Source organism: Podarcis filfolensis (assembly GCF_964270895.1).
Source record: "Podarcis filfolensis genome assembly, chromosome: 9".
Classification (NCBI taxonomy): Eukaryota; Metazoa; Chordata; class Lepidosauria; order Squamata; family Lacertidae; genus Podarcis; species Podarcis filfolensis.
Genome location: NC_139610.1, coordinates 75,082,940 through 75,108,600, shown reverse-complemented (window position 1 = coordinate 75,108,600; position 25,661 = coordinate 75,082,940). Strand labels below are relative to the sequence as shown.

The 25,661-nt window shown below is 48.3% G+C and overlaps 2 protein-coding genes across 2 annotated transcripts in view; one reads left to right on the top strand and one right to left on the bottom strand.

Moving 5' to 3' along the window:
• Nucleotides 1-4,181: 4,181 nt before the first annotated feature.
• AP5S1 (adaptor related protein complex 5 subunit sigma 1) lies at nt 4,182-8,516 on the top strand. Its single transcript, XM_083571975.1, has 3 exons — nt 4,182-4,273; nt 5,585-5,773; nt 6,833-8,516. Exons 2-3 carry the CDS (start codon nt 5,601-5,603, stop codon nt 7,257-7,259), a joined length of 600 nt encoding a protein of 199 aa, XP_083428101.1. The 5' UTR covers nt 4,182-4,273; nt 5,585-5,600; the 3' UTR covers nt 7,260-8,516.
• Nucleotides 8,335-25,661, bottom strand: part of LOC310742420 (C-type lectin domain family 4 member F-like) — a 21,469-nt gene continuing 4,142 nt past the window's right edge. Inside the window, exons 2-7 of the mRNA XM_083571918.1 lie at nt 20,809-20,916; nt 16,938-17,045; nt 15,663-15,761; nt 14,276-14,427; nt 12,940-13,052; nt 8,335-10,104 (exon numbers count right to left, since the gene is read on the bottom strand). Coding sequence (XP_083428044.1) covers nt 9,966-10,104; nt 12,940-13,052; nt 14,276-14,427; nt 15,663-15,761; nt 16,938-17,045; nt 20,809-20,916 — 719 coding nt within the window. The 3' untranslated portion in view covers nt 8,335-9,965. The remainder of the gene's footprint in view (nt 10,105-12,939; nt 13,053-14,275; nt 14,428-15,662; nt 15,762-16,937; nt 17,046-20,808; nt 20,917-25,661) is intronic.

Here is a 25,661-nt window from a genome sequence, read left to right as displayed (position 1 = left end):
TCTTGCTACACACCAATCCTGGGAACTCTTTATTCGCTCTACCTCCTACACGCCACTCGGAAAACTCATCCTCACCCGAGATGGCCCGTGGTACCGCGCCCACTGCATCAATGGCTCTTATACAACCTTTTCCGACGGCACCCCCCAACAAACAATTAACTGGACACTTCTGGACAATGGTGGCGGTGAGTCGGTCTATACTGACAAAAATCACCCCACAGACCACCTAATCTACGGCTTCTATTGCCAGAGAGTCGACACTGCCCCCCGTCACACCACCTTACAAGGAGTCTGTCTCCGACGATATTGTTGCATTTGGGACATTGGCACCGCTGCCACCTGGGACGGCAAGGCATACCTAGAAGGCTGGCATCACTCCACTGCACCACCAGCTCAATGGGATACCACCGGGCCACAAAGATGCGGAGGTTTGACCACAAACCTCACCTACTTGCTCCGACAAGATCCACTTCACCCTGCTGGGACCGCACCTCGACAAAGGGGGGAACTGTCAATATCTGAAAACCCCACCACCCATAATGACCTTCTGTCCACCTGGCATTCAAATACCTACGTAAAACTAATCTCTCAAATTGGGGGGAACTGTCAATATCTGAAAACCCCACCACCCATAATGACCTTCTGTCCACCTGGCATTCAAACACCTACGTAAAACTAATCTCTCAAATTGCCAAACAAACTACCACGGACAATTGCTGGATCTGTGCCAATGCCCCCGCACACCTCCACAGTGGCATACCATTCCTCGGAATACCCCTTACTCTGCAACAACACCTCTCCGCGGACATACGGTCTTGGAACCTGACCGCTGTGAATCTGACCCACCAGTACATCTACCTCAACGGACCCACTAAAGGCGACCTCTGCCGGAAGTTCAGCGGCAAAGACAAAGTCATTGGCGAGAGCACCTGTAAGTACACCATTGATATTACTTTGACTGGCAGAATCACCCTATGGCAACAAGGCAACCCCTCCACCCATCCCAGCCTGCTGTCTGCGTGGAGGCGCGTTATGAGTTTGCCCGACTCCTGGGACCCCTCCCCCGTCTCCCAATGCTTCTTTCGCACCTTCCTTACCGGTCGTATAGACTCGTGCCTGCAAGGGTTGTTCTGGGTATGTGGCCACCGTGGCTATGTATGGGCCAGCCCCCATTCCCAAGGAACTTGCTACCTCGGACTGATCTTGCCTGGGATCCGAGTCACCCGCGATCTCCCTCCCGGAAGAAGGCGAAACAAAAGGGCTAAGGACTTGTCGAAACTCTCCGACGTGACAGCCAATGGAGAAACTTATGGCCGGGCCCTTTTTCCCGCCTACGGGGCTGGTTCCAACCATGTTGACATTCTCAAGCTAACGGACATTCTCCTAAATTTTATGGAAGAGTCAAATGCTGCCACCCAATCTATCCTAACGGAATTAACAGAGGTCAGACAAACGGCGATCCAGAACCGGTTGGCTTTGGACTATGTTCTTGCTTCGACCGGAGGAGTATGTGCCCTTGTGGGAACCGAATGCTGCACATACATCTCCGATCAAACCCTAAATATTACTGGACACCTCAACAATATTCATAAACTAACAGATGAACTAAAGGACATTCAGCATGAGGGACTGTCGGATGCTCAGTTCTGGAATTGGCTGCCGGGGTCCGCGTGGATAAAACAACTCATGGGAAACGGACTCCTGATTCTGATCACTGTTACCATCTGCATTGCTGTTTTTTGCTGCGCCATTCACTGCTTCCCGATGTGCTGTCAAAACTGCGGCTCTTGCGCTTCAGCTCTCCGTCCGCGAACATCCATGCCTGCCCCAAGGACCTCATCAACCCTCATCGAAATGGGACCCCTGAAGAACACGCAGAGCCTAAGTCCTAGGTATGATTTGTCAGACTTTTATTGATTTGTGCGGAGAGAAGGATTGCGCGGTCTTGCACCTTCGCAATCTTATCTCCGAAGGGGGGAACTGTGGCCGGAAACCCCCCCCCCGTCCTTTCCACACGCTCACCCGTAATGCACAAGCACCACACGCACACACACACACCTATCCCCATCCAGGAGACGGCCCTTTAGAGGGTTGTCTTCCTTAAACAAAGCCTTCCGTAAATAAGGAAGCGCTATTTTGACAAAACTATATAGAATCCCGATCTTCCTTCTTGCATTTCCCTTCAGTAGACCGGGCGAACGAACTCGAGGTCAGCCGGCTGCCGTCTCGACCAATCAGCGTTAGCGAACAGCGCCCCTAGCGGCGGCTACGCTGGTACTGCAGCCGGCATCCACCGCTTCCCTACTTTGACAGCTCACTAATACAATGTTTCCGGACTCAATTGACCGTGACTGATCTAATCAAATGTTGCTACATTGTATCTAAATTTGGGAAGTGCTTTGAACTTCAACAACCCTTTCTTCGGAAATTCACCAAAAATCAACGGTACCTTGGATTTTCATCGGACCACTTTTATTCGGCTCCAAATCACAAGGACTATCAAAGGGGGGTGGCTTGATACCAACCAGCCATAATCCCCCGACCGAGCAGGCACGTACACAGCGCTCCACCCGGATGACCTGAACACCTTGATAGCCGGCTTGATGGGCTTAGACGGCCAACCGACGGAAGACACAATAGCCTGCATATGATCGTGTATTCGGCTTCGGTCATAACAAAAGGACTATGACCGGGTTCCCTCCAGGGGGCAGGAAGCGGCGCCCTTTCCCTTTGTTTCTCCACTAGTAAGGGGGACGGGGGCATTCGCCAGGTGTGAAGATGCTCGAGTTACCTGCCCGACTCCTCCCTTGACTCCTCCTGTTCTCTATGTAATCATGATGTAAATATGATGTAATTTGAGGGTGTATCCAAGGGGATTAGCAAGTAATAAAAGTGAAGGTCTCCCTTTGTTCGGGGCTTCCATCTTGCTTCACCTCGTGGGCGGTGGGGGCCCTGTCGCGACAGTCTTTTGCTAATAAAGACCAAGCCTACTGGCTGCTGTTTTGCTCTGATTTTGCTCTGGTTGGTGTCTTCATTTCGTCCAAGAGAGCCCTCTGCGTTTCCGTTAACAACAACAACAACAACAACAACATGTGCTTTATGTGTGTTCAATGTGTGGTGTGTGTGGATGTGACCTGGGTCACTTAGATCTTACAAATTAGTTAGAATAATAGAATTGTAGAGTTGGAAGAGACCTGGAGGGTCATCTAGGCCAACCCCCTGCAATGCAGGAATCTCAACATACTGTCTCCCATCCACTTTGAAACCATACAGGACCCTGCTTAGCTTTGCAAATGTGCTAGCCGTTTTATTGCTGGGTGCTGTGGGTCATTTAGATAGCACAAACAAGTTGTTATATATATATAAAATTTATCAGATCCCCCCCCCTCCCCGACGGATAAATTTTGATTAAAGCAGGAGAGAGAGGGAAAGGCTGGGATTTGGATGATTCTGAGCCATCTGGCTCAGGGGAGGGTCTCCTGCTGCTCTTGCAAACCTATTCCCTTGCAAGAGTTCATTTTGGGGAGGAATTTACTTCAAAATGCATCCAAAACCCACCCAAAGCTGTGAAAAGGAAAAGATCAAAGGCAGGCATAGCCAAACTCGGCCTTCCAGATGTTTTGGGACTACAACTCCCATCATCCCTAGCTAACAGGACCAGTGGTCAGAGATGATGGGAGTAGTAGTCCCAAAACATCTGGAAGGCAGAGTTCGCCTATGCCTGATCAAAAGGCTCAAACCCATCAAAGGGGCAGACCGCTCCAAAATCCAGCCTAAATTTGCATTCTGAAGGACTAGCCAATCGTTGGAGGGTACAGCCTTGTCTATCAGAACCGCGGCCCAATCAGCGCCTGCTCCCTTTGGGAGACTTTCCCCGCCTCCTGCCCCCTAAGCCTCCCCTTTCCTCCTATTGGCCGAGCGCCTGCCACTCGCACTTGGGATACGCCCACCGCTCTGTGGACCCGGAAATTGTGAAGCCGCGCCTCCTTTAGCCCTTTAGCCAATCATAGTAAGAATAGCAGGCAGACGCATGCGCATTTGGCGAAAGGAAGCGGCAGTCAGGACGGGCGGCCAGCTTTGTGCCACAAAACTACATTTCCCAGAGTGCATAGCGGAACGTTCCAGCGGGCGGCTGCGCCCACTTTCAACCCGCGCGGCATGCTGGGAAATGTAGTTTCTCCAATTCCTCCCCTTTAGAAGCCGCTGTCTTGCAGCTTCGCCTTCGCTTCTCGGAGGGTCCGGGAGCCTCTGGCCGCTGCCGCCGGGAAGACGGGTCAGTGGGGGCGTCTTGGGGGGGGGGCTGGCAATGCTCCTGTGGCAGAAAGTTCCGCGGGCGGCTCTTCGCAGGAGAGGCAGTGTTGCTCAGTGGTTAGAGCTGAGAGGGAGCGGGGTCAGCCCCTGCGTCTCCCATTTCACAGTGTTACTGCTGTGGGGATCAGATCTAGTTCTGCAATGAAGGGATCTCAGCTACGGAATTCCCAGCAGATGGCCGCCCAGTGTCTGCCTCTGAACCTGGAGAGGAAAAGGTGCATGTCAGTGGATATTTAGCCAAGGTTGCTGCAAGGAACCTCCTAGTTCAGAAACAAATTCATGGAGCATAAGGCTGTGACTGGAATCATAGAGTTGGAAGAAGCCTGAGGGTCCTCTAGTCCAACCCCCTGCCATGCAGAAATCTTTTCCCCAACGTAGGACTCGAACTAGTGATGTATGGAAGTGAGAGCTGGACCATCAAGAAGGCTGATCGCCGAAGAATGGATGCTTTTGAACTCTGGTGCTGGAGGAGACTCTTGAGAGTCCCATGGACTGCAAGAAGATCAAACCTATCAAACCTATCAATTCTTAAGGAAATCAGCCCTGAGTGCTCACTGGAAGGACAGATCCTGAAGCCAATACTTTGGCCACCTCATGAGAAGACTCCCTGGAAAAGACCCTGATGTTGGGAAAGATGGAGGGCGCAAGGAGAAGGGGACGACAGAGGACGAGATGGTGGGACAGTGTTCTCGAAGCTATGAACATGAGTTTGACCAAACTGGGAGGCAGTGGAAGACAGGAGTGCCTGGCGTGCTCTGGTCCAGGGGGTCACGAAGAGTCGGTCACAACTAAACGACTGAAGAACAACAACCATACATTCTTCAACATATAGACTCAGGGAGTCTTCTCTTCTCATGAGGTGGCCAAAGTCTTGGAGCCTCAGCTTCAGGATCTGTCCTTCCAGTCAGCACTCAGGGCTGGTTTCCTTCAGAATGGAGAGGTTTGATCTTCTTGCAGTCCATGGGACTCTCAAGAGTCTCCTCCAGCACCATAATTCAAAAGCATCAATTCTTCGGCGATCAGCCTTCTTTGTGGTCCAGCTCTCACTTCCATACATCACTAGTGGAAAAACCATAGCTTTTGTTATATGGACCTTTGTTGGCAAGGTGATGTCTCTGCTTTTTAAGATGCTGTCTAGGTTTGTCATTGCTTTTCTCCCAAGAAGCAGGTGTCTTTTAATGTATGGTAAGAAAGCATATGCAAAGAAAACAATAAAAAATTATTGGAAAAAGAGTCTACTTTACCGACTGAGCTATCCTGTGTTCTCTCCCAGTGACCAGCCTCCTGCCATGGTCCATGCCTTCTTCATCCAGACGTTACGCTGCCGACCCGGGGAAGAGGCTGGCTGCTGCCGAGTGCTCTATTCCAGGGTCTTCGGCCCTGAAGGGTTGGAAGATGCTGGTCCCCAGGATCGCGAGAAGGAGCGGCTGCGCAAGAAGGAGCAGATCCTGGCCGTCGCCAGGTAACACAACTCTCGTGCTGTGCTCTAGAAGAGTGTACGTGATTCTGACCAAACTCAGCCTCCTAGGGGAAAATGTACACCAGGCGGCTTAGTTTGGTCAGAATGGAATATAAACTTCCAGAATTAATGTTAAATACGTCACTTCTGGTGAATGAGCCACCATAGCCGCTAGAGGGCCATGAAAATTTGTGTCCCGGGCTTTTAAGACTCGTCTACGCATGTACTGTCTGGAACCAAAGGGGCGCATTGGTTGACAGTGGTACCTTGGTTCTGGTTTTCGAACGTTTTTCCGAAGCCAGACGTCCAACGCGGCTGTTGGCTATTGTTTCCAGGGTGCCTGCACCAATCAGAAGCTGCACCTTGGTTTTGACATTTTGGAAGTCAAACGGACTTCCGGAATGGATTAAGTTTGGCGTTGTTGGGGTTTTTTTGCTATTTATTTTGCGTTTTTGTTTTTGAGGCTTTTTCGGTTCATTTGTTTTTGTGACTGTGTGTAACCCAGTTCAGCTATTGATTGATTGATTGTATGACTGTGGAAATGGATAAAAGCCCCCCATCCAAACAATGTCTATCATCAGAGCAGGTAAGAAAAAAATAATAATTTTAATTTTTATCATCTACAATACTGTCTTATTTATTTTATAGTACAGTACATTGATTATTCCTTTCAGTTTATGGATCAATGGTCTCATTAGATAGTAAAATTCATGTTAACGCTGTTTTAGGGGTTCTTTTTAAAAGTCTGGAACGCATTAATCCGTTTTGCATTACTTTCTATGGGAAAGCGCACCTTGGCTTTGGAACGCTTTGGTTTTGGAACGGACTTCCGGAACGGATTAAGTTTGAGAACCAAGGTACCACTGTAGTGGTTTGTTGGTTTCCCACAGGTCAGCCCCTGTGAGAACAGGATGCTGGACAAGGTGGGCCATTGGCCTGATCCACCAGTGCTCTTTTTATGCACACCACTTTTCTGCGTCTCTCTCTCTCCCCGCAAGCTCCTTCATGGAAGGAAAGCTCCCTCCGATAAACTTCAAAACTCTGCATCCTCTCTATTCGCAGGCAAGTGGAGTCAGCCTGCAAACTCCACCAGCAAGCCTCCGGGAAGCTTCAGTCCGAGCACCTAGCCCAGCTCCCTGACGAACCCGTTTCTCTCCAGGATGCCCCGTCGGGGGTCTTCCGCCTCCCCATGGGGGACCCCTTTTCTGAGGACAAGACCGTTCTGTGGCTGGGCATCCAGTGCCTGGGCTTCGCTCTGGTCTGCGACCCCCACGAGAACCTCCTGCTGGCCGAGAGCACCTTGAAGCACCTCGCCAAGACTCTCGTCGACCACCTCAAGCTGCTGAGCTCAGGGAGCGACGTCGTCCTCAAGGCCGACAGGACAGAGGTCCTTCTCCACAAGTTCCTGCCGCACGGGCAGCTGCTCTTCCTGAACGACCAGTTTGTGCTGGGCCTGGAGAGAGAGGCGAGCGCGGCGCTTTGCAAATGAAGGATCTCCAAAGGGATGGAGGCTTGAACGGCCGCGGGCAGCTGTGGATGGGTCAGCTGGTGTGCTGCGTACTGCGTATGCCAGCCTGGACCTGCCTGCAGCCCCTCCGAGCGCTTGGGACTACAATTCCCATCGTCCACAGCCAGCACTGGACGATGGGATTTGTAGTCCCAAGCACCCAGAGGGGCTGCAGGTGGGTGAAATGTGCTCTGTGCGACAGCAACGGCACATGGCACACTGCATGATGGAGAAGAAACAGGAGGAAGAAGAGGAGATGCGGCTTCAGAGACTTATTACCGCTTCTCTGCCAAAAAACTTGAGTTCTTTCTCCCCCTTTTTAATTGGTTTTCACATATTACATTACAATACAGATGTACCAAAGCCAACACCATTTCCTCCCCATTACATTTATATTTCCTCCGTCATATTATTCTTTTCTACTTTCTCCCACTTCCCTCCGCCCCCACTCGATTTCCTCCACATTATACAATTTACAATAATCTTTGCATTCTACAACCTTCTCAAATCATCTACATATTCTTATTATCTTTCCTTACTAATTTTTCTTCCATCCAGTACTTCACGTTTTAATCTAGGCATATTAGCGTATATTTTTTTGAGCAATATTTTGCCATATATTCATCAAAACACTTCCACTCCTTTTTAAATTTTTGATTTGACTGATTTCTTATTATAGCAGTTAGTTTTGCCAAAATTAAATATTCATTTAGTTTACATATCCATTCCTCCATTGTGGGTATAGTTTGTGACTTCCACCTAGTAGCAATCACTATTCTAGCAGCTGTACTTGCATATAGAAAAATTCTTTCTTCCCCCTGTGGTATCTCTTCATCTATCAATCCAAGGAGATATGTCTCTGGTTTCTTTGTTACTGATATTTTCAACATCTTCTTTAGTTCTTCATGTACTACTACCCAAAATTTCTTAATTTCCTCACACCTCCACCACATATGTCTTGTTGTTCCTATTTCTCCACCACATCTCCAACAGAGGTTGGATTTCAATTTGTATATCTTTGCCAACTTAACTGGCGTTAAGTACCACCTATAGAACATCTTTACAAAATTTTCTTTAATTGTATATGAGGCAGTAAATTGTATATCCTTTCGCCAGAGTTTCTCCCATTGCTCTAGATGGATTGTATGTCCGAGATCCTGAGACCATTTAATCATCGTTTCTTTCGCTTCTTCCTCCATCAGTTCCCAGTCCAATAAAATATTACATGACAAAACTCGAGTTCTGATTTCCTCTCTGCTCCCTTGAAACAGGCCCTGACTGGGGAAATTGTAATTGCCTCGAATAATAAAACATAGCTGTGGTTTTTCAGTGTTCAAAGCATATGGCATAAATCAGGGATGGAGAACCATCAGGTCTCAGGGCTGGGGGGCTAGGTGAGGAAATGCGGCCCTCCGAGCCTTTCTGCCTGGCCCTCGAGACTCTGCCACACCCATCTCCAGCCCTGCTTCGTGCCTCCTTGAGGGATTTTGCCTGGCTGCAATTGGTCCTTGAGCTCTGATCATGCTGCTTGGTTGCCTGTGTGGAGGACAGAGAAGTAGAATCGTAGAATTGGGACCCCAGCAAGGGTCATCTAGTCCAACCCCCTGCAATGCAGGAATCTCAGCTAAAGCATCCTGGACAGATGGCCATGTGTGTGAGAAGAAACTAGACTGGTGGTTTGCAGAGTGGTTGGCACCGCCCCCCTGGGCAGGAGGGGTTATCTGATGATGATGATGATGATGATAATGATAATAATAATAATAATAATAATAATAATAATAATAATAATAATTTATTATCTTTACCCTGCCCATCTGGCTGAGTTTCCCCAGCCACTCTGGGCGGCTGCCAGTCGAGTGTTAAAAACAATACAGCATTAAATATTAAAAACTTCCCTAAACAGGGCTGCCTTCAGATGTCTTTTAAAGATAGCTACTTATTTCCTTCACATCTGAAGGGAGGGTGTTCCACAGGGTGGGCGCCACCACCGAGAAGGCCCTCTGCCTGGTTCCCTGTAACCTTACTTCTCACAATGAGGGAACCGCCGGAAGGCCCTCGGCGCTGGATTTTAGTGTCCGGGTTGGATGATGGGGGTGGAGATGCTCCTTCAGGTATACAGGAGCGAGGCCGTTTAGGGGGGCAATAAGGTAGCAGGTGGGTGCGGGAGCTGTAAATCAGACTTTGCAAAGCTGGTCTCCCTGGATCAAGTTTGTTGAATTAATCAAACTAAATAGCTTTATTTGGGTTTCGGATAAATTGCCGCTGTATTGAATTCTGTTGTGTTATTGTCTTCCTTCGTGGGCTGTGCAAAGTGCTCTTCTGAATAATCCTTTTTATGGGGTAGGGGGCTCAGTGGGCACTAAAAGTTTGGGACTTTGGTACAAAGGCAACTCTCAAATTGATTGCTCGACCTGCTTTTTCCGTCTGGCAAAAGTCCATCAAAGGCAGCCTTGCCTCCTCCAGGCCTTTAAAATTCTGACATGCGGATTGGGGGAAAGGAAGAGGGTGGAGGGTTTTCCTGCAGTGTTCCCATCGATTAAGAAAATCCGGCAGTCATGGGGCTAGGCCTCTCCTGGAGTGACAGCTGCTTATGAGCTTCCGGAGACCTTTGGCTGTCCTCTGCTGGATCCAGAACACTGGGTTTGGTGGCCCCTTAGTCCTGTCCTGGAAAGGCAGTGGGGCATCTGCTCAGGAGAAGACCTTCTTACAGAACCATTTATAGTTGTATGTGCAGCTGATGTCGTTCCAGTGTGTTGTGAAGTGAACACAGTCTTCCTCGTGTTGTGGTGCTCCATGCCAGTTGTCTGGTTGTCCTTGTCCCCAGAAACTGGAAAAGAAGGCGAGAGGCTGTGATTATATAGCTGGCATGCTTTAAAAAAAATATATATATATATATATATATATATATATATATATATATATATATATCTTAGGGACGCGGGTGGCGCTGTGGGTTAAACCACAGAGCCTAGGAGTTGCCGATCAGAAGGTCGGTGGTTCGAATCCCCGTGACAGGGTGAGCTCCCGTTGCTCAGTCCCTGCTCCTGCCAACCTAGCAGTTCGAAAGCACGTCAAAGTGCAAGTAGATAAATAGGTACCACTTCAGCGGGAAGGCAAACGGTGTTTCCGTGCGCTGCTCTGGTTTGCCAGAAGTGGCTTAGTTATGCTAGCCACATGACCCGGAAGCTGTACGCCGGCTCCCTTGATAAATAGAGCGAGATGAGCGCTGCAACCCCAGAGTCGGCCACGACTGGACCTAACGGTCAGGGGTCCCTTTACCTTTATGCATGCAGGGCAACAGATTCCTTGTTGGCCTCTGTCTGTCTCGAGAGACAACGGAGTGCACCTCTCCGGGTGAAGTCAAACTGCTATGTTAGCAACACCAAAGTGACCCCCCAGGATGCAAGCCTGGGCCGCGTGTTTGGAGGTCCTGGGCTGCCCAGACGACAAGGGAACGCAGTGGTTGTCGCCTACCTTGATTTCAGCAAGGCATTTGACAAGGTGGCCCATGATATTCTTGTAAAGAAGCTGGTAAAATGCGGTCTTGACTATGCTACCACTCAGTGGATTTGTAACTGGCTGACTGACCGAACCCAAAGGGTGCTCATCAATGGTTCCTCTTCATCCTGGAGAAGAGTGACTAGTGGGGTGCCACAGGGTTCTGTCTTGGGCCCGGTCTTATTCAACATCTTTATCAACGACTTGGATGATGGACTCAAGGGCATCCTGATCAAATTTGCAGATGACACCAAACTGGGAGGGGTGGCTAACACCCCAGAGGACAGGATCACACTTCAAAACGACCTTGACAGATTAGAGAACTGGGCCAAAACAAACAAGATGAATTTTAACAGGGAGAAATGTAAAGTATTGCACTTGGGCAAAAAAAATGAGAGGCACAAATACAAGATGGGTGACACCTGGCTTGAGAGCAGTACATGTGAAAAGGATCTAGGAGTCTTGGTTGACCACAAACTTGACATGAGCCAACAGTGTGACGCGGCAGCTAAAAAAGCCAATGCACTTCTGGGCTGCATCAATAGGAGTATAGCATCTAGATCAAGGGAAGTAATAGTGCCACTGTATTCTGCTCTGGTCAGACCTCACCTGGAGTACAGTGTCCAGTTCTGGGCACCACAGTTCAAGAAGGACACTGACAAACTGGAACGTGTCCAGAGGAGGGCAACCCAAATGGTCAAAGGCCTGGAAACGACGCCTTATGAGGAACGGCTAAGGGAGCTGGGCATGTTTAGCCTGGAGAAGAGGAGGTTAAGGGGTGATATGATAGCCATGTTCAAATATATAAAAGGATGTCACATAGAGGAGGGAGAAAGGTTGTTTTCTGCTGCTCCAGAGAAGCGGACACGGAGCAATGGATCCAAACTACAAGAAAGAAGATTCCACCTAAACATTAGGAAGAACTTCCTGACAGTAAGAGCTGTTCGACAGTGGACTTTCCTGCCAAGGAGTGTGGTGGAGTCTCCTTCTTTGGAGGTCTTTAAGCAGAGGCTTGACAACCATATGTCAGGAGTGCTCTGATGGTGTTTCCTGCTTGGCAGGGGGTTGGACTCGATGGCCCTTGTGGTCTCTTCCAACTCTATGATTCTATGATTCTATGATTCTATGATTCTAAGACCCCTCTCTCGGCCCTGCTGATGGGGTCCAAAGGAAAGCACAGCAATGCTTTTGGCACCCACTTGGCTGTAGCATTTGCTGGAAGGAGGCGTGCAAGGCGCCAGCCAACCGTCTTAGGGACTCCACTCTGGAATTGTGTAGAGTTTACTCCTTGGCCTTTTCTTTTCTGGAAGATGTCCCACAAGGCACCAGAAGTTTAGAATCAGAGTTTTCCTTCTCCTAGATGGGCTGCCTTCCCAGATGGATGAGCCCCATCTGCCCCTCTCCTCCCTCTACAGCAGGGGTCAGCAAACATTTTCAGCAGTCCACTGTCCCTCAGACCTTGTGGGGGGCCGGACTATATTTGGGAAAAAAAACTATGAACGAATTCCTATGCCCCACAAATAACCCAGAGATGCATTTTAAATAATAGGACACATTCTACTCATGTAAAAACATGCTGATTCCTGGACCGCCCGTGGGCCGGATTGAGAAGGCGGCTGGGCCGGATCCGGCCCCCAGGTCTTACTTTGCCTACCCATGCTCTACAGCATGTGCAGAAACCGCCTTCTTGACCGTTGGACTCACTATTAGCCTCGTCCGCTCAATTCCCAGAGCCTGTCTTTGCATGCAGGGGAAGTCCCTAACTCACGGAGGGCTGGAGACCCATCAGCTCCCCTCTCCTTGTTTAGCCGGCCAGTCAAAGCCATTCCTGGGGTGTGTCCGCTGTCGCATGCTAACACATTCTAGGAGCCACAGGTGAGAGCTGAGTGCGACCAAAGGTGGTCAAACTATCCCAGAAGAAGGAGCATGATGTGTTCCTATTAGTCAGGGTCCCTATTACTCAAAGATCCCTATTGGTCAGGGATTATCTTTCCTGATTTCGGTTTGTTTTAGGAAATCACAGAGTAGCACTTTTCCAGGGGTCTCCAGGGACGGAGGCGAGGACTATATGAAAAAGTCTGTTTTGTAGGGGCACCTGAAGTGAAAGAATACAGAAAGCCACACACTGTGTTTTCTTCTTTTTTAAAGAGCTGATCAGACCCACCTAAGCTTTTCGTTGTACTTTGTGCCGTCCACCCAGGTCCAAACGCCTTCTGTATTTCGGTCAGAGAGTCCGATCCAAAACTGCTGATTTCTGGCTTCCCTGACAAGGTATTCCTGCAAAACAGTTTGTTCAGGGTTGCAGAGAGAGAGAGAGAGAGAGAGAGAGAGAGAGAGAACGAACCAGGCTCAGGGACGGGATACCATTCTCAAATCCTGGCTCAGCAGCAAATGGCCTTTGGATTTGCAGCTGGGCAGCTTGATCCTGCGCACATTTACTCAGAAGTAAGCCCCACCAGTTCCCAGAGGCAGTCTGGGACTTCAGGAATCAGCGAGTTGTGCCTAACCCCTTCTGTGCAAAGGACCCTCAACTCTAGAAATGCCAACTGACCAAGAAAACAAACCCTTGTGTCTCTAGCAGCTGCTTGATGCGTAGAGAGCAGCAGCAGCTGGTTTTCCCAGGAAGGGGACTGGCCTGGTAATATTGGCAGGCTAAGTTGCTGGCAAAGGCGCAGGAGCAGAGGCCAGCAAAGAAGGTGGCAGTGCTGTCTTGAGGCAGCTGCTTGGGCCAGGAAAATGTTTCGGGCCGGCCCAGGTGTTGGTGTTTTCGTTAGCTGAGCAGGTAAATCCAGGTGTTTTGAAGTGTGTGTGCAGGGCTGTCTTAAGCATATGTGGCTCTGGGGTGCAAAGATCCGCCCAGCGTCTCCCCCAGGTTGCCCAGTCCCAGGTGCGCAGGAGGGTAGAGCCGGCTGGCCGCCTCAGCGTCTTGCTGGCTTGGTTGTCCCTGAACTCGCGGCGCAGAGCCACCTACAGAAGAGCCCACTGTAGCGCTCTGACCGACAGACGGGCTCTTCCCTGGACTCAACTCTCGGATCCCGGACTCTCAGCCTGGTGCCCGGGTGCCCCATGTCAGCATCTCCGCTCGGCCAAGCTGATAAAGCTCATCTTCCTCCGGCCGAGTCCTTCGGAATCGCCTCCATCAAATAATTAACGACCTGAGCCTTTGATGAGGCCTCAGGCACATTCCCGTTCAGCAGAGTTTTCAGCACACGGAAGTGATGAGATTTATGGCTACATCGCTATGCTTTATTTCTTACTGCACAGACAGCAAAGAAAAATACACCCTCCCTCTATGAAAGCAGAGAGCAACTGGAACAAAGGAACAGGAAGCCGGTAAACATCACATCCGTCTCCTGCCTCCGTGAGACTTCCAACAGCCTGGAAGGTCTCTGGAATGTAAACAGAGCCTTTGACTCTAAGCAGCTGCTCAGTGGCAAACAGAAACTAACACCCTGCACTCCTAGCGCCTATGGGTAAGACGGCCCTGTGTGTGTGCTCACCATCTCTTCCTTTGACGTGATGGAGACCAGGTGTGCCCCCTGGGCTCTACAGGTGTCCTCAGCTTCCTGCCAGGGCTTTGCCTTTTGGGAAAGGAAATAGACGCTGCCGTTGTAAAACTTCCAGCCTGTGGAGAGGAATGCCAGGAGTTCCCCTTTGGGAGAAAAAACGGGAGTGGGTCTCAGGAACCCTGAACTGCGGGAAAGGCTGATTGGAGGGGCTGGATCTGAGCATCGTCTGTTCGAGGATGTAGCATGGGCATCTCAAAAAAGGGAATGGATGTGTGCTAGAGAAGGGATGGGGGCTCAAGCATGGTGTGTGTGCATAAATATTATTTATGTATTGCATTAAAGCCAACTTTCCCCCCCCCCCCATTCAGTTCAAGAAGGAGCTTGTCATGCAGAGGCATGAAAAACCACAGTTCTTGAACATTCTTACGTGTTCATTACATGTACAAGGTGTGACCGGAAAGTTTGGTGAATGGTCACGGAAATCGGACAGTGAGAAATATTTGAACATACATATCTTAAAGGTAAAGGGACCCCTGACCATTAGGTCCAGTCACGGACGACTCTGGGGTTGCGGCACTCATCTCGCTTTATTGGCCGAGGGAGCCGGCGTACAGCTTCTGGGTCATGTGGCCAGCATGACTAAGCCGCTTCTGGCGAACCAGAGCAGTGCATGGAAACGCCGTTTGCCTTCCCGCCAGAGCGGTACCTATTTATCTACTTGCACTTTGATGGCTTTTAAAGATAAGATAGCTGCTTATTTCCTTCACATCTGATGGGAGAGTCTTCCACAGGGCAGGCGCCACTACCGAGAAGGCCCTCTGTCTGGTTCCCTGTAACCTCATTTCTCGCAATGAGGGAACCGCCAGAAGGCCCTCGGAGCTGGACCTCAGTGTCCGGGCAGAATGATGGGGATGGAGACGCTCCTTCAGGTATACTGAACCGAGGCCATTTAGGGCTTTAAAGGTCAGCGCCAACACTTTGAATTGTGCTCGGAAATGTACTGGTTACAAGAAGGAGATTCTGACTAAACATCAGAAAGAACTTTCTGATGTTAAGAGCTGTTCAACAGAGGAACAGACTCCCTTGGGAGGTGGTTGCCCCAGGTCTGGCCAGGAGGATCGCCATAACTTAAGTTGGGGTGGGGACTTGGTTTTGCCCCTGCAACTTTAACTGGATCGTGATATGCAGAAATCATGTGGCAAAGTCCTTTAATTGAATAAGGACCAACATTGCCACCTCCTAATATGTTTCAATTACAGGAGCAGTAGGCGTTTAAGAAGTTGGCAACGCTTATGTCCAGAACCGGAGATGGTTTGGGATGCTGAAGGAAAGGTGGGATTGGAAGAGGTCTTCGTCACTGATTTTGACCCCTACTTACTGTGACGATTCTGGATAGCGGTTTTTGACGCACTGACGTTCCCCAGGCGGGTTTGGATCTTGTAGAAAGCCTCAGAGATGTTTTGGAGCAGCTGAACACCTGGAAGGGCAGAGTTCGGTGTAGTGTCAGACCAAAGTGAGCTTTGTGAAATGGGAGACTAGGAGAAAAGTGTCAGGAGCTCGTCCTACACTCGAGTAGGACCCTGGCAGAGACACATGCCCGACTGCATGTTCTCTCCCTCCTGGTCGATCGTTCGGGAGCTTCAAAGCTTTCTTCAGCCCGAACATCACAGCGACTGATGTGAACAGATACCAGCACACTTAGGGATCCACAGAGTTTGTGCAGCTTGCATAACAGACCTCAGCAACTCAGCATTTTGGCTAATCTACTTTATTTACATATAAACACACATGGAGCACTGCAACATGGCTCCCTCTCTCTCTAGCATCAGACAGCAAAGAGAAAAAGAACAAAGGACAACAGGCTTGACAACCATATGTCAGGAGTGCTCTGATGGTGTTTCCTGCTTGGCAGGGGGTTGGACTCGATGGCCCTTGTGGTCTCTTCCAACTCTATGATTCTATGATTCTAGTCCCACTTCACGGAGCACAGTAACACAAACATCCTGCCTCTGTCACTTCCCACTCTGTGGAGTCAAAACATATACCGTCATGTGACAGACAACAATCCCATGACTGCAGTCACGGAGCAGGAATTCTAACAAAAAGTAACATTTTCATAAACTTCTCTCTGGCTAAGAAAATCACTGAGATGCAGTGATTGGGGCAGCTGCATCTGTTGGGTTTCTGTTTAAAGGCACAGGGTACTCTAATCAGAGAAACAGGTGTTCCTTATCCCTGAAGGAGGTATTTAAAATCTGCCAGTTGCTGGAAACTACAGGAGAGGAGAGTGTTTCTCTTGTGGTCGGATCCTGCTTGCTGCTTTCCCATAGGGGCATTGGTTGGCCACTGTGAGAAGAGGATGCTGGACTAGGTGGGCCATTGGCCTGATCCTGCTAGATCCACTTCTTATGCCATAGACGCATTGTGTGGCCTATTATCACAGCCTCAGTTTCCCAACTGTAAAATGGGCACAACAATAACCCACCGTACTTTCCTAGCTTGGCTGTGAGAACAAACACTTTTCATTATGCAAATTAAATGATGAAGAGCACAAATCATCTGGAGGAAAGGAAGGGAAACGATTAAAAATCTGAACCCTTCCCATGCTCACATACTCTGAGGGTTTTCCTCATTTCTGGGTTTTGCAACTTACTCTCAGATGCTTCCGCTGGTGAAAGAGAGATATTGCTCAGAAAGAGGGAGGTTCTGATCTTCTCCATCGCTCCTTCGATTTCCTGGCGTTTCTTCTCCTTCTGGGAATCTACAAACCATATGAACATCATAAGAGCATGCTGGATCGAGCCAATGGCCGACCTGTGGGAAACCCACAAGCAGGATTCGAACACAAGAGCAGCACTCCCCCTTCTTGTGGTTTGTCTAATATTATTAGACAATTATTTTTAAAAGCCATCCAAATTGGTGGCCATCACTCTGTCCTGTGGCAGGGGGTTCCACAGGTTATCTGTGCGCTGCATGAAGAAGGACTTTCTTTTATCTGCCCTGACATGGCAGACATGCAGGATTAACTTCCAAATAAAAGTGCCAGTGAAGGAAAGAAGTGTGAAGGGGGCGTGCAAAGTAGGAAATCCAAAAATCTGAAAATGCTGAACAGATTTCAGAGTTTGGAGTTTTGCTCAGAACTCCCTGCTACCCCTTTTCTTTTTAACAGGGTCGGAACTTTTTTTTGTTCTCCTCCCAACTGCAGCGGAGGCACAAACGGAACTGCGTCGGCCCACAATCCATTTGAGTATCCTTGCCTCTCCTACCTGCCCTGCCAAATTCTAGATTTTGTAAGCTCCACGGGGCAGGGACCTATCATTCATGTTCTCCTGCAAATTCCCATGTACTTCTAGGGCAGGCATAGGCAAACTCTGGCCCTCCAGATGTTTGGGACTACAATTCCCATCATCCCTAGCTAACAGGACCGGTGATCAGGGATGATGGGAATTGTAGTCCCAAACACCTGGAGGGCCAGAGTTTGCCTTTGCCTGATCTAGGGAGCCTTGCAGTATCTTCTGGGATGTTACAGGCCATCCTTGATCATGCCTCTTGAATACCAATGGCACTTTGGCCCTTCCAAGATTTTGTTCTGCTGGTCTTCCTGGCAATGGGGCCGGTGGCATTTTCTGCAGGCCAGCCAACTCTTCCCTATTTAGATCAAATCCCTTCCTTCCCCACCATTGCTTTTCAAGGCTAATTTCCCTCCCACTTGGAAAAACCTCACCTTTGCTCTGGTTCTCTCATTTTTGAGGGGTATTTTCAGGGGTGGGCAGTGACCAGCATTTAGCTTTTAATTGTCGTAAACAAAACCTGCCCTTATTCCCTTATGGGGGACACAAGAGCCCTTATAGAGTCCGTTGTAGGTTCTCCATCAGTAGGAGACAATAACAGAGGCCAACCAGAGAAAGCCCTAAACGGCCTCGGTCCAGTATACCTGAAGGAGCATCTCCACCTCCATCTTTCTGCCCGGACACTGAAGTCCAGCGCCGAGGGCCTTCTGGCGGTTCCCTCACTGCGAGAAGCAAAGCTACAGGGAACCAGGCAGAGGGCCTTCTCGATGGTGGCACCCGCCCTGTGGAACGCCCTCCCATCAGATGTCAAAGAGAACCACAACTACCAGACTTTTAGAAGACATCTGAAGGCAGCCCTGTTTAGGGAAGCTTTTAATGTTTGACAGACTATTGTATTTTAATATTTTGTTGGAAGCTGCCCATCTGGCTGGGGAAACCCAGCCAGATGGGCAGGGTATAAATAAATAAATAAATAAATAAATAAATAAATAATAATAATAATAATAATAATAATTACTATTACTACTATTTTGAGAAGCAAAGCAGTTCATAAGCCTGATCTTTATTGAACTATTGCAACAGGGTGCTCCCCTCACATGCAGAAAAGGAGGAGGAACCCCGAACCAAGGTGTGCCTGCCTTTATATAGACATTTTAAATTGCCCGCCCTGGAGTCCAAGACCACCCCCAGAAACATCATCTATACATCACAGAAGGGGTGTAGCTGAAGACCACCCTCCCGATATATCATCCATTTCAGTCCGGTTTCCGTCCTGGTTTTGGGACCGAGACGGCTCTGGTTGCCCTCACAGATGATCTCCGTAGACAACTGGATCGAGGCGGGTCAGGACTGCTGATCCTTTTAGATTTGTCAGCAGCCTTTGACATGGTCGATCATGATCTTCTGGACCACCACCTCACAGATGTGGGGATACAGGGCATAGCCCGTAACTGGCTGTGCTCTTTTATCTCTGGTCGGGGACAGAGGGTGGCACTAGGGAGGGAAATGTCGTCGCGCCACTCCTTGGTGTGTGGAGTGCCGCAGGGCGCAATTCTCTCCCCGATGCTTTTTAACATCTTTATGCGCCCCCTTGCCCACATTGTCCGGAGCTTTGGGCTGGGCTGTCACCAATATGCTGATGACACTCAGCTCTATCTGCTGATGGATGGCCACACCGACTCGGCCCCGAACACACTGACCAGATGCTTGGAAGCTGTGGCTGGATGGTTTCGTGGGAGCTGATTGAAACTAAATCCTTCGAAGACAGAGGTCCTATGGCTGGGTCGGGATGGCATGGGGATGAGGGACCAACTCCCTTCTTTTGCATGGGCCCAATTAGTGCCATTGCCTTCCATTAAGAGTTTGGGTGTAATCCTTGACACCTCCCTTTCCATGGAGGCGCAAGTTGCAGCAACAGCTAAGGCAACATTTTTTCACCTTCGCCGCATCAAGCAGTTGGTCCCTTACCTTTCCCGCCCCGACCTGGCCACAGTGATCCATGCGACGGTCATCTCCAGGCTTGACTACTGTAATTCGCTCTACGCGGGGCTGCCCTTGAAGCTGTCCCAGAAACTCCAGCGGGTACAGAATGCTGCAGCGAGGCTCCTCACGGGGTCTCTGCCATGGGAGCATATTCACCCAGTGCTTTTCAAGCTGCACTGGCTCCCGGTGGAGTACAGGGTCAGATTTAAGGTGCTGCTTTTGACCTTTAAAGCCCTTCACGGCCTTGGACCCTCGTACCTACGGGACCGCCTCTCCTGGTATGCCCCACGGAGAGCCTCAAGGTCCATAAATAACAACACCCTTGTGGTCCCAGGCCCTAAGGAAGTTAGATTAGCCTCAACCAGAGCCAGGGCCTTTTCAACACTGGCCCCGGCCTGGTGGAACGCTCTGCCTCACGAGACCAGGGCCCTGCAGGATCTGATTTCTTTCCGCAGGGCCTGTAAGACAGAGTTGTTCCGCTTGGAACCAATTTGATTCCCTCCCTCCCTTTCTTTCTTTTTTCCTTTCCTTCTCCTCCTGCGATGAGGCTACATTTTAATATTTTAATGTTTCCATATTTTAATGTTGCATTTTAATTTTGTTTTTAAGTTGTAATCATTCAATTTGTTTTTATTATTGCTTGTAAGCCGCTCTGAGCCCGGCCTTGGCTGGGGAGGGCGGGGTATAAATTATTATTATTATTATTATTATTATTATTATTATTATTATTATTATTATTATTATAATATTATTATTATTATTATTATTATTATTATTATTATTATTATTATACCTACATCACAGAAAGGGCGGTCTACAACAGAAATCTGAGTGCGTTGTTTATCTCCTGTCTGGCAGGTTATCTGATAATGCCTTTATCAGATGGTAGTCTGGCCATTCCTTTGAGATGGTGATTACCCAATCCCTGAGACAATGGGAAGGTTCCCTCATCCCCTCCCTCCTTGCAGAGAAAACATTTGGTCAGTTTGGGAGTCAAAATAGTTTCCGGGCGGTCTTCCTGTGCTGCTCCAGACATGTGGTCCACACATCTATGTACGTGCTTGGTTGGTACATTTATGAACATTTAAAAGACCTTAAATTTTTTATTACATAATGGAAGCCTGTGTGTGATCGCCCGAAGCAGCAAAATGGTTGCGTCGTTCTGCACGTCCTCAGAGGCACTCTCACCACCCATTGGGGCCTGGACAGATGTAATTGAGATCAAAGTAGGAAACGTGTGGTTGTACTTACAGAGAAGGGCCATTGCAATGAGGGAGGTGGCCAGCAGTAGCAGCAGCAGAGTCAGGAGCGTCACGATGATGGGGGTGGAGATGTCTCTCTTGCGAGATGGAGAAGAAGCTGAAAGAGGCAGAGGATGGTGGGAAAGATTAAAATTTCATCCCCCCCCCCGCTTTCTCTTAAACGTGAGGCTCCAGGGGACTACGACCCCCTTAGGCAGGTAAGGTTTCTTGCCTGCCCTCCATCAACAGGTCTCAGGCAGGGCAGGTTAGAACCATACTATTAAAAACAAGCAAAGCAGTTTACATAAAACTCGATGGAAAAAAACCTGAGGGGCTGAGTAGCACTGAGTGGTGCCCCAGTGAAGAATAGGGATTGGGGCGGGGAGAGAAATCCATGTATGGTCTTGCTGAGATTCCTCCATTGCAGGAGGTTGGACTAGACGACTCTCAGGGTCCAATTCTACAATAATAATAATATAATAATAATTTATTATTTATACCCCGCCCATCTGGCTGGGTTTCCCCAGCCACTCTGGGCGGCTTCCAACAAAATATTAAAATACCGTAATGCATCGAACATTAAAAGCTTCCCTGAACAGGGCTGCCTTCAGATGTCTTCTAAAAGTCTGGTAGTTGTTGTTCTGTTTGACATGTGGTGGGAGGGTGTTCCACAAGACATGTGCCACCACCAAGAAGGCCCTCTGCCTGGTTCCCTGTAACTTGGGTTCTCGCAATGAGGGAACCGCCAGAAGGTCCTCGGCGCTGGACCTCAGTGTCCGGGTAGAACGATGGGGGTGGAGATGCTCCTTCAGGTATACTGGACTGAGGCTGTTTCGGGCTTTAAAGGTCAGCACCAACACTTTGAATTCAGCCCGGAAACGTACTGGGAGCCAATGTAGGTCTTTCAAGACCGGTCTCGGCAGCCGCTCCCCATCATCAGTCTAGCTGCCGCATTCTGGATTAATTGCTGTTTCCAGGTTACCTTCAAAGGTAGCCCCACATAGAGCACATTGCAGTAGTCCAAGCGGGAGATAACTAGAGCATGCACCACTCTTGCGAGACAGTCCGTGGCCAGGGAGGGTCTCATCCTGCATACCAGATGGAGCTGGGAGACAGCTGCCCTGGACACAGAATGGATCTGCACCTCCATGGACAGCTGTGAGTCCAAAATGTCTCCCAGGCTGTGCACCTGGTCCTTCAGGGGCACAGTTACCCCATTCAGGACCAGAGAGTCCTCCATACCTGCCCACCTCCTGTCCCCCAGAAACAGTACTTCTGTCTTGTCAGGGTTCAACCTCAATCTGTTAGCCGCCATCCATCCTCCAACTGCCTCCAGGCACTCATAATTCTATGATACTATGATTCTAGTTCACATCCAGAGGAGGGCAACCAAAATGGTCAAAGGCCTGGAAACGATGCCTTATGAGGAACGGCTAAGGGAGCTGGGCATGTTTAGCCTGGAGAAGAGGAGGTTAAGGGGTGATATGATAGCCATGTTCAAATATATAAAAGGATGTCACATAGAGGAGGGAGAAAGGTTGTTTTCTGCTGCTCCAGAGAAGCGGACACGGAGCAATGCATCCAAACTACAAGAAAGAAGATTCCCCCTTTAAATCCATATCAACGAAAAGAAAAGAACTCACACTGAAACTCACCTACAGGTGGTACCTAACACCAAGGAAACTAGCGCTAATACACCCAGGAACCTCACCCAAATGCTGGAGAGGGTGCACCTCCACAGGCACATACCTCCACATGTGGTGGGAGTGTCCCAAAATCCAACTATTCTGGACAACAGCCATACAAGAAATATGTAAAATAACTAAACAAGTATTAGACGTCACCCCAGAATTGGCCCTACTAAACATCTTCCAAGACAACAATGCCCATTTACACCACAAAGAACTCATAACCCACCTACTTTCAGCAGCCAGAAACACCATAACCAGACACTGGAGAGACCTGTCAGGAGTAAGCATGGACCAATGGTACCAAATAGTATGGGAAACAGCCCTACTAGAAAAATTAACTAATAAACTGAAACTGACACGGGGACAAACAGAAGAAGACACCTTCACCCCGGTATGGCTCCCCTTTATCACATACACAGCCCAAAAGGACAACGACAATAATCCACCAACAGCATACAAATCAGTATGGCTAACCTGATCCAAAACACCCACCCACCTCACTCACACACGAAAACAAAGATCACCACAGCCAATCACAAACAAACAATCACACCCTAGGCCAACCCCAACCTCTCTCACCACCAAAGGAACACAAGTGAACCACACAAGCACGCTGACACCAAACTCTACATACATTAAGCATAATAGAAACACCGCTACCCGACCCCACCCCCATCCATCTCCCCCCCTCCACCCCATTTCTTTTTCTTTCTTTCTTTTTTCTTCTCTCCCTAATGCCTCATCAAATGAAACAGATTTGTAAAAATGTTACATGGAAGAAAAAAAAATACGAGGCATTACACTTACACTGTAAAACAAGAAAACCCTTAATAAAATATTTCTTAAAAAAAAAGAAAAAAAGAAAGAAGATTCCACCTAAACATTAGGAAGAACTTCCTGACAGTAAGAGCTGTTCGACAGTGGAATTTGCTGCCAAGGAGTGTGGTGGAGTCTCCTTCTTTGGAGGTCTTTAAGCAGAGGCTTGACAACCATATGTCAGGAGTGCTCTGATGGTGTTTCCTGCTTGGCAGGGGGTTGGACTCGATGGCCCTTGTGGTCTCTTCCAACTCTATGATTCTATGATTTAAAGCCAATTTACCCCCCCCCCCATCTAATTCACACTTCCCAAAACAATATGAGAAGTGAAAGGAGGGAAGAGTGTTCTTGGGCTCAGATCCTGCTTGCATGTTTCCCACGGGCAGCTGCTTGACTGCTGTGAGGACAGGATGCTAGGCTGAGGGGGGGGGAACCCCCCTTGGGCCTGATCCTGCAGGGCTCTCCTTATGTGCTCTTATGAGATGCGTTTGAAATGGAGTTGCTCTGGTCCATTGTGGGATTGCACTTCATTCTGCTTTTAGGTTCATACGCTATGCAAATCGGCAGTCTATAAGTATATATTTTTGAATAGAAACAAATAATAAATTCCCCACTAAAAAAGAGAGTAAAAAAACCCGCTCTGGTGCCTTTGCAAAACACAATGCAAAGGAATACAGAGAGATAAAGAAACACAGCTCACACAACTATGCAGTCAATTATATAGAACTTCCCAAAGACAAAAAATGTCAAAAATATAACATAATATAAATGTCTTATTTTTTACATTTTGTCTCTAGTCCATTTGCAGGTGTGTTCTGCAGTGTGTCTCGCTTGATGCCTGGTTTGGGTGGGGTACACGAGTTGGTGTGGGAATCAGGAGGGAGGGATGTTTCTTAAGAGCTTATTTATTTTCATCTGTGAAACTCTGCAAGCTCTGCAGTTTCACAAGAGCTTTATTGCAGATGTTGAGTTCCACCCCATCGTTTCCGGCCATCTTTTCAGAGGAGGATGAGAGTCCAGCAACTGCATCCCGCAGGAGGACCGTAGGTGTGTGTTTGGTCCCTCACCTCACCCCCAGCCCCATATTATGGATTAAATTCAACTACAACATTATTATGATGGGAGATATGAATGGAGTGGTATCTACAAGTATGGATAAGTCGCAGAGACAGGTTGTAACTAAAGATGGCAGACTACCAAAAACCTTTTTTGAACTGACTGACAATATGGACTTGATTGACATTTGGAGAACCAAGAACCCCCTTGGAAGAGAGGGAACATTCTTCTCTGAAGATAACATGACATGGACAAGAATTGACCAAATATGGATAACTAGAGGACTGGCACCTAAGACTCGAAAAGTGGAAATTTGCCCAAAAACTTGCTCCGACCATAATGCGGTGAAGTTGGAGATGAAACTAACACCAATCGGTTCCTTCAGATGGAGGATGAATGACACCTTATTTAGAGATCAAGAGGTTACCAAGAAGGCCCAAAAAATCTTGAGAGATTATTTTGAGATAAATTTGAATACCACGGTTGAAAAAAGAGTAATCTGCGACGCAAGCAAAGCGGTCATGAGAGGGTTTCTGATTCAACAGAATGCAATAAAGAAGAGAATTCAAAATGAGAAAAAAGATAAAATCTTGGAAAAAATAAAAGAAGGAGAGAAGAAATTAAGAGCGAAACCAAAGTCGCAAGAGATTCTGAGAGAAATAAAGCTATATCAAGTACAATACATGAAAATGATAAATCAGGAAGTAGAATGGAAAATTAAGCAGATGAGACAAAAGACATTTGAATCGGCTAATAAATGCGGGAAACTGCTAGCCTGGCAGATGAAAAAAAGACAAAAATTAAACACCATCACAAATTCGGAGGTGGAAGGAAAGAACATACAGAATCCATTGGAGATTAGAAAGTGCTTCCAGAGATATTTTAAACAACTATACACACAAGGGCCACAGAAAGAGACTGATTTAGACCAATTTTTAAGAACAAATGGATTATAAAAAATCTCTCAAGAAAATAAGATAATGTTGAATTACAAAATTACAGAACAGGAGGTTGAAGGTGCCATCCAGAACATGCAGTTGGGTAAATCTCCAGGGCCGGATGGTCTAACCTCCAAATACTATAGATCTCTGAAAGACTGGTTAATTCAGCCACTAAAGGAGGTCTGTAATGAAATTTTGGAGGGGAAAAAGGCGCCAGAGTCATGGAAGGAAGCTTACATTACACTTATACCGAAAACTGAAAAGACACAACTTAAGAACTACCGCCCCATATCCCTGCTTAATGTGGATTACAAAATTTTTGCTGATATCTTGGCTAATAGATTAAAAAAGGTATTAGC

Excerpts from the sequence above, each read along its gene's own strand:
- AP5S1 (XM_083571975.1), top strand. The coding sequence starts at position 5,601 with ATGGTCCATGCCTTCTTCATCCAGACGTTACGCTGCCGACCCGGGGAA. Across the intron at positions 5,774-6,832 it reads CAGATCCTGGCCGTCGCCAG|GCAAGTGGAGTCAGCCTGCA; the intron begins GTAACACAACTC and ends CTCTATTCGCAG.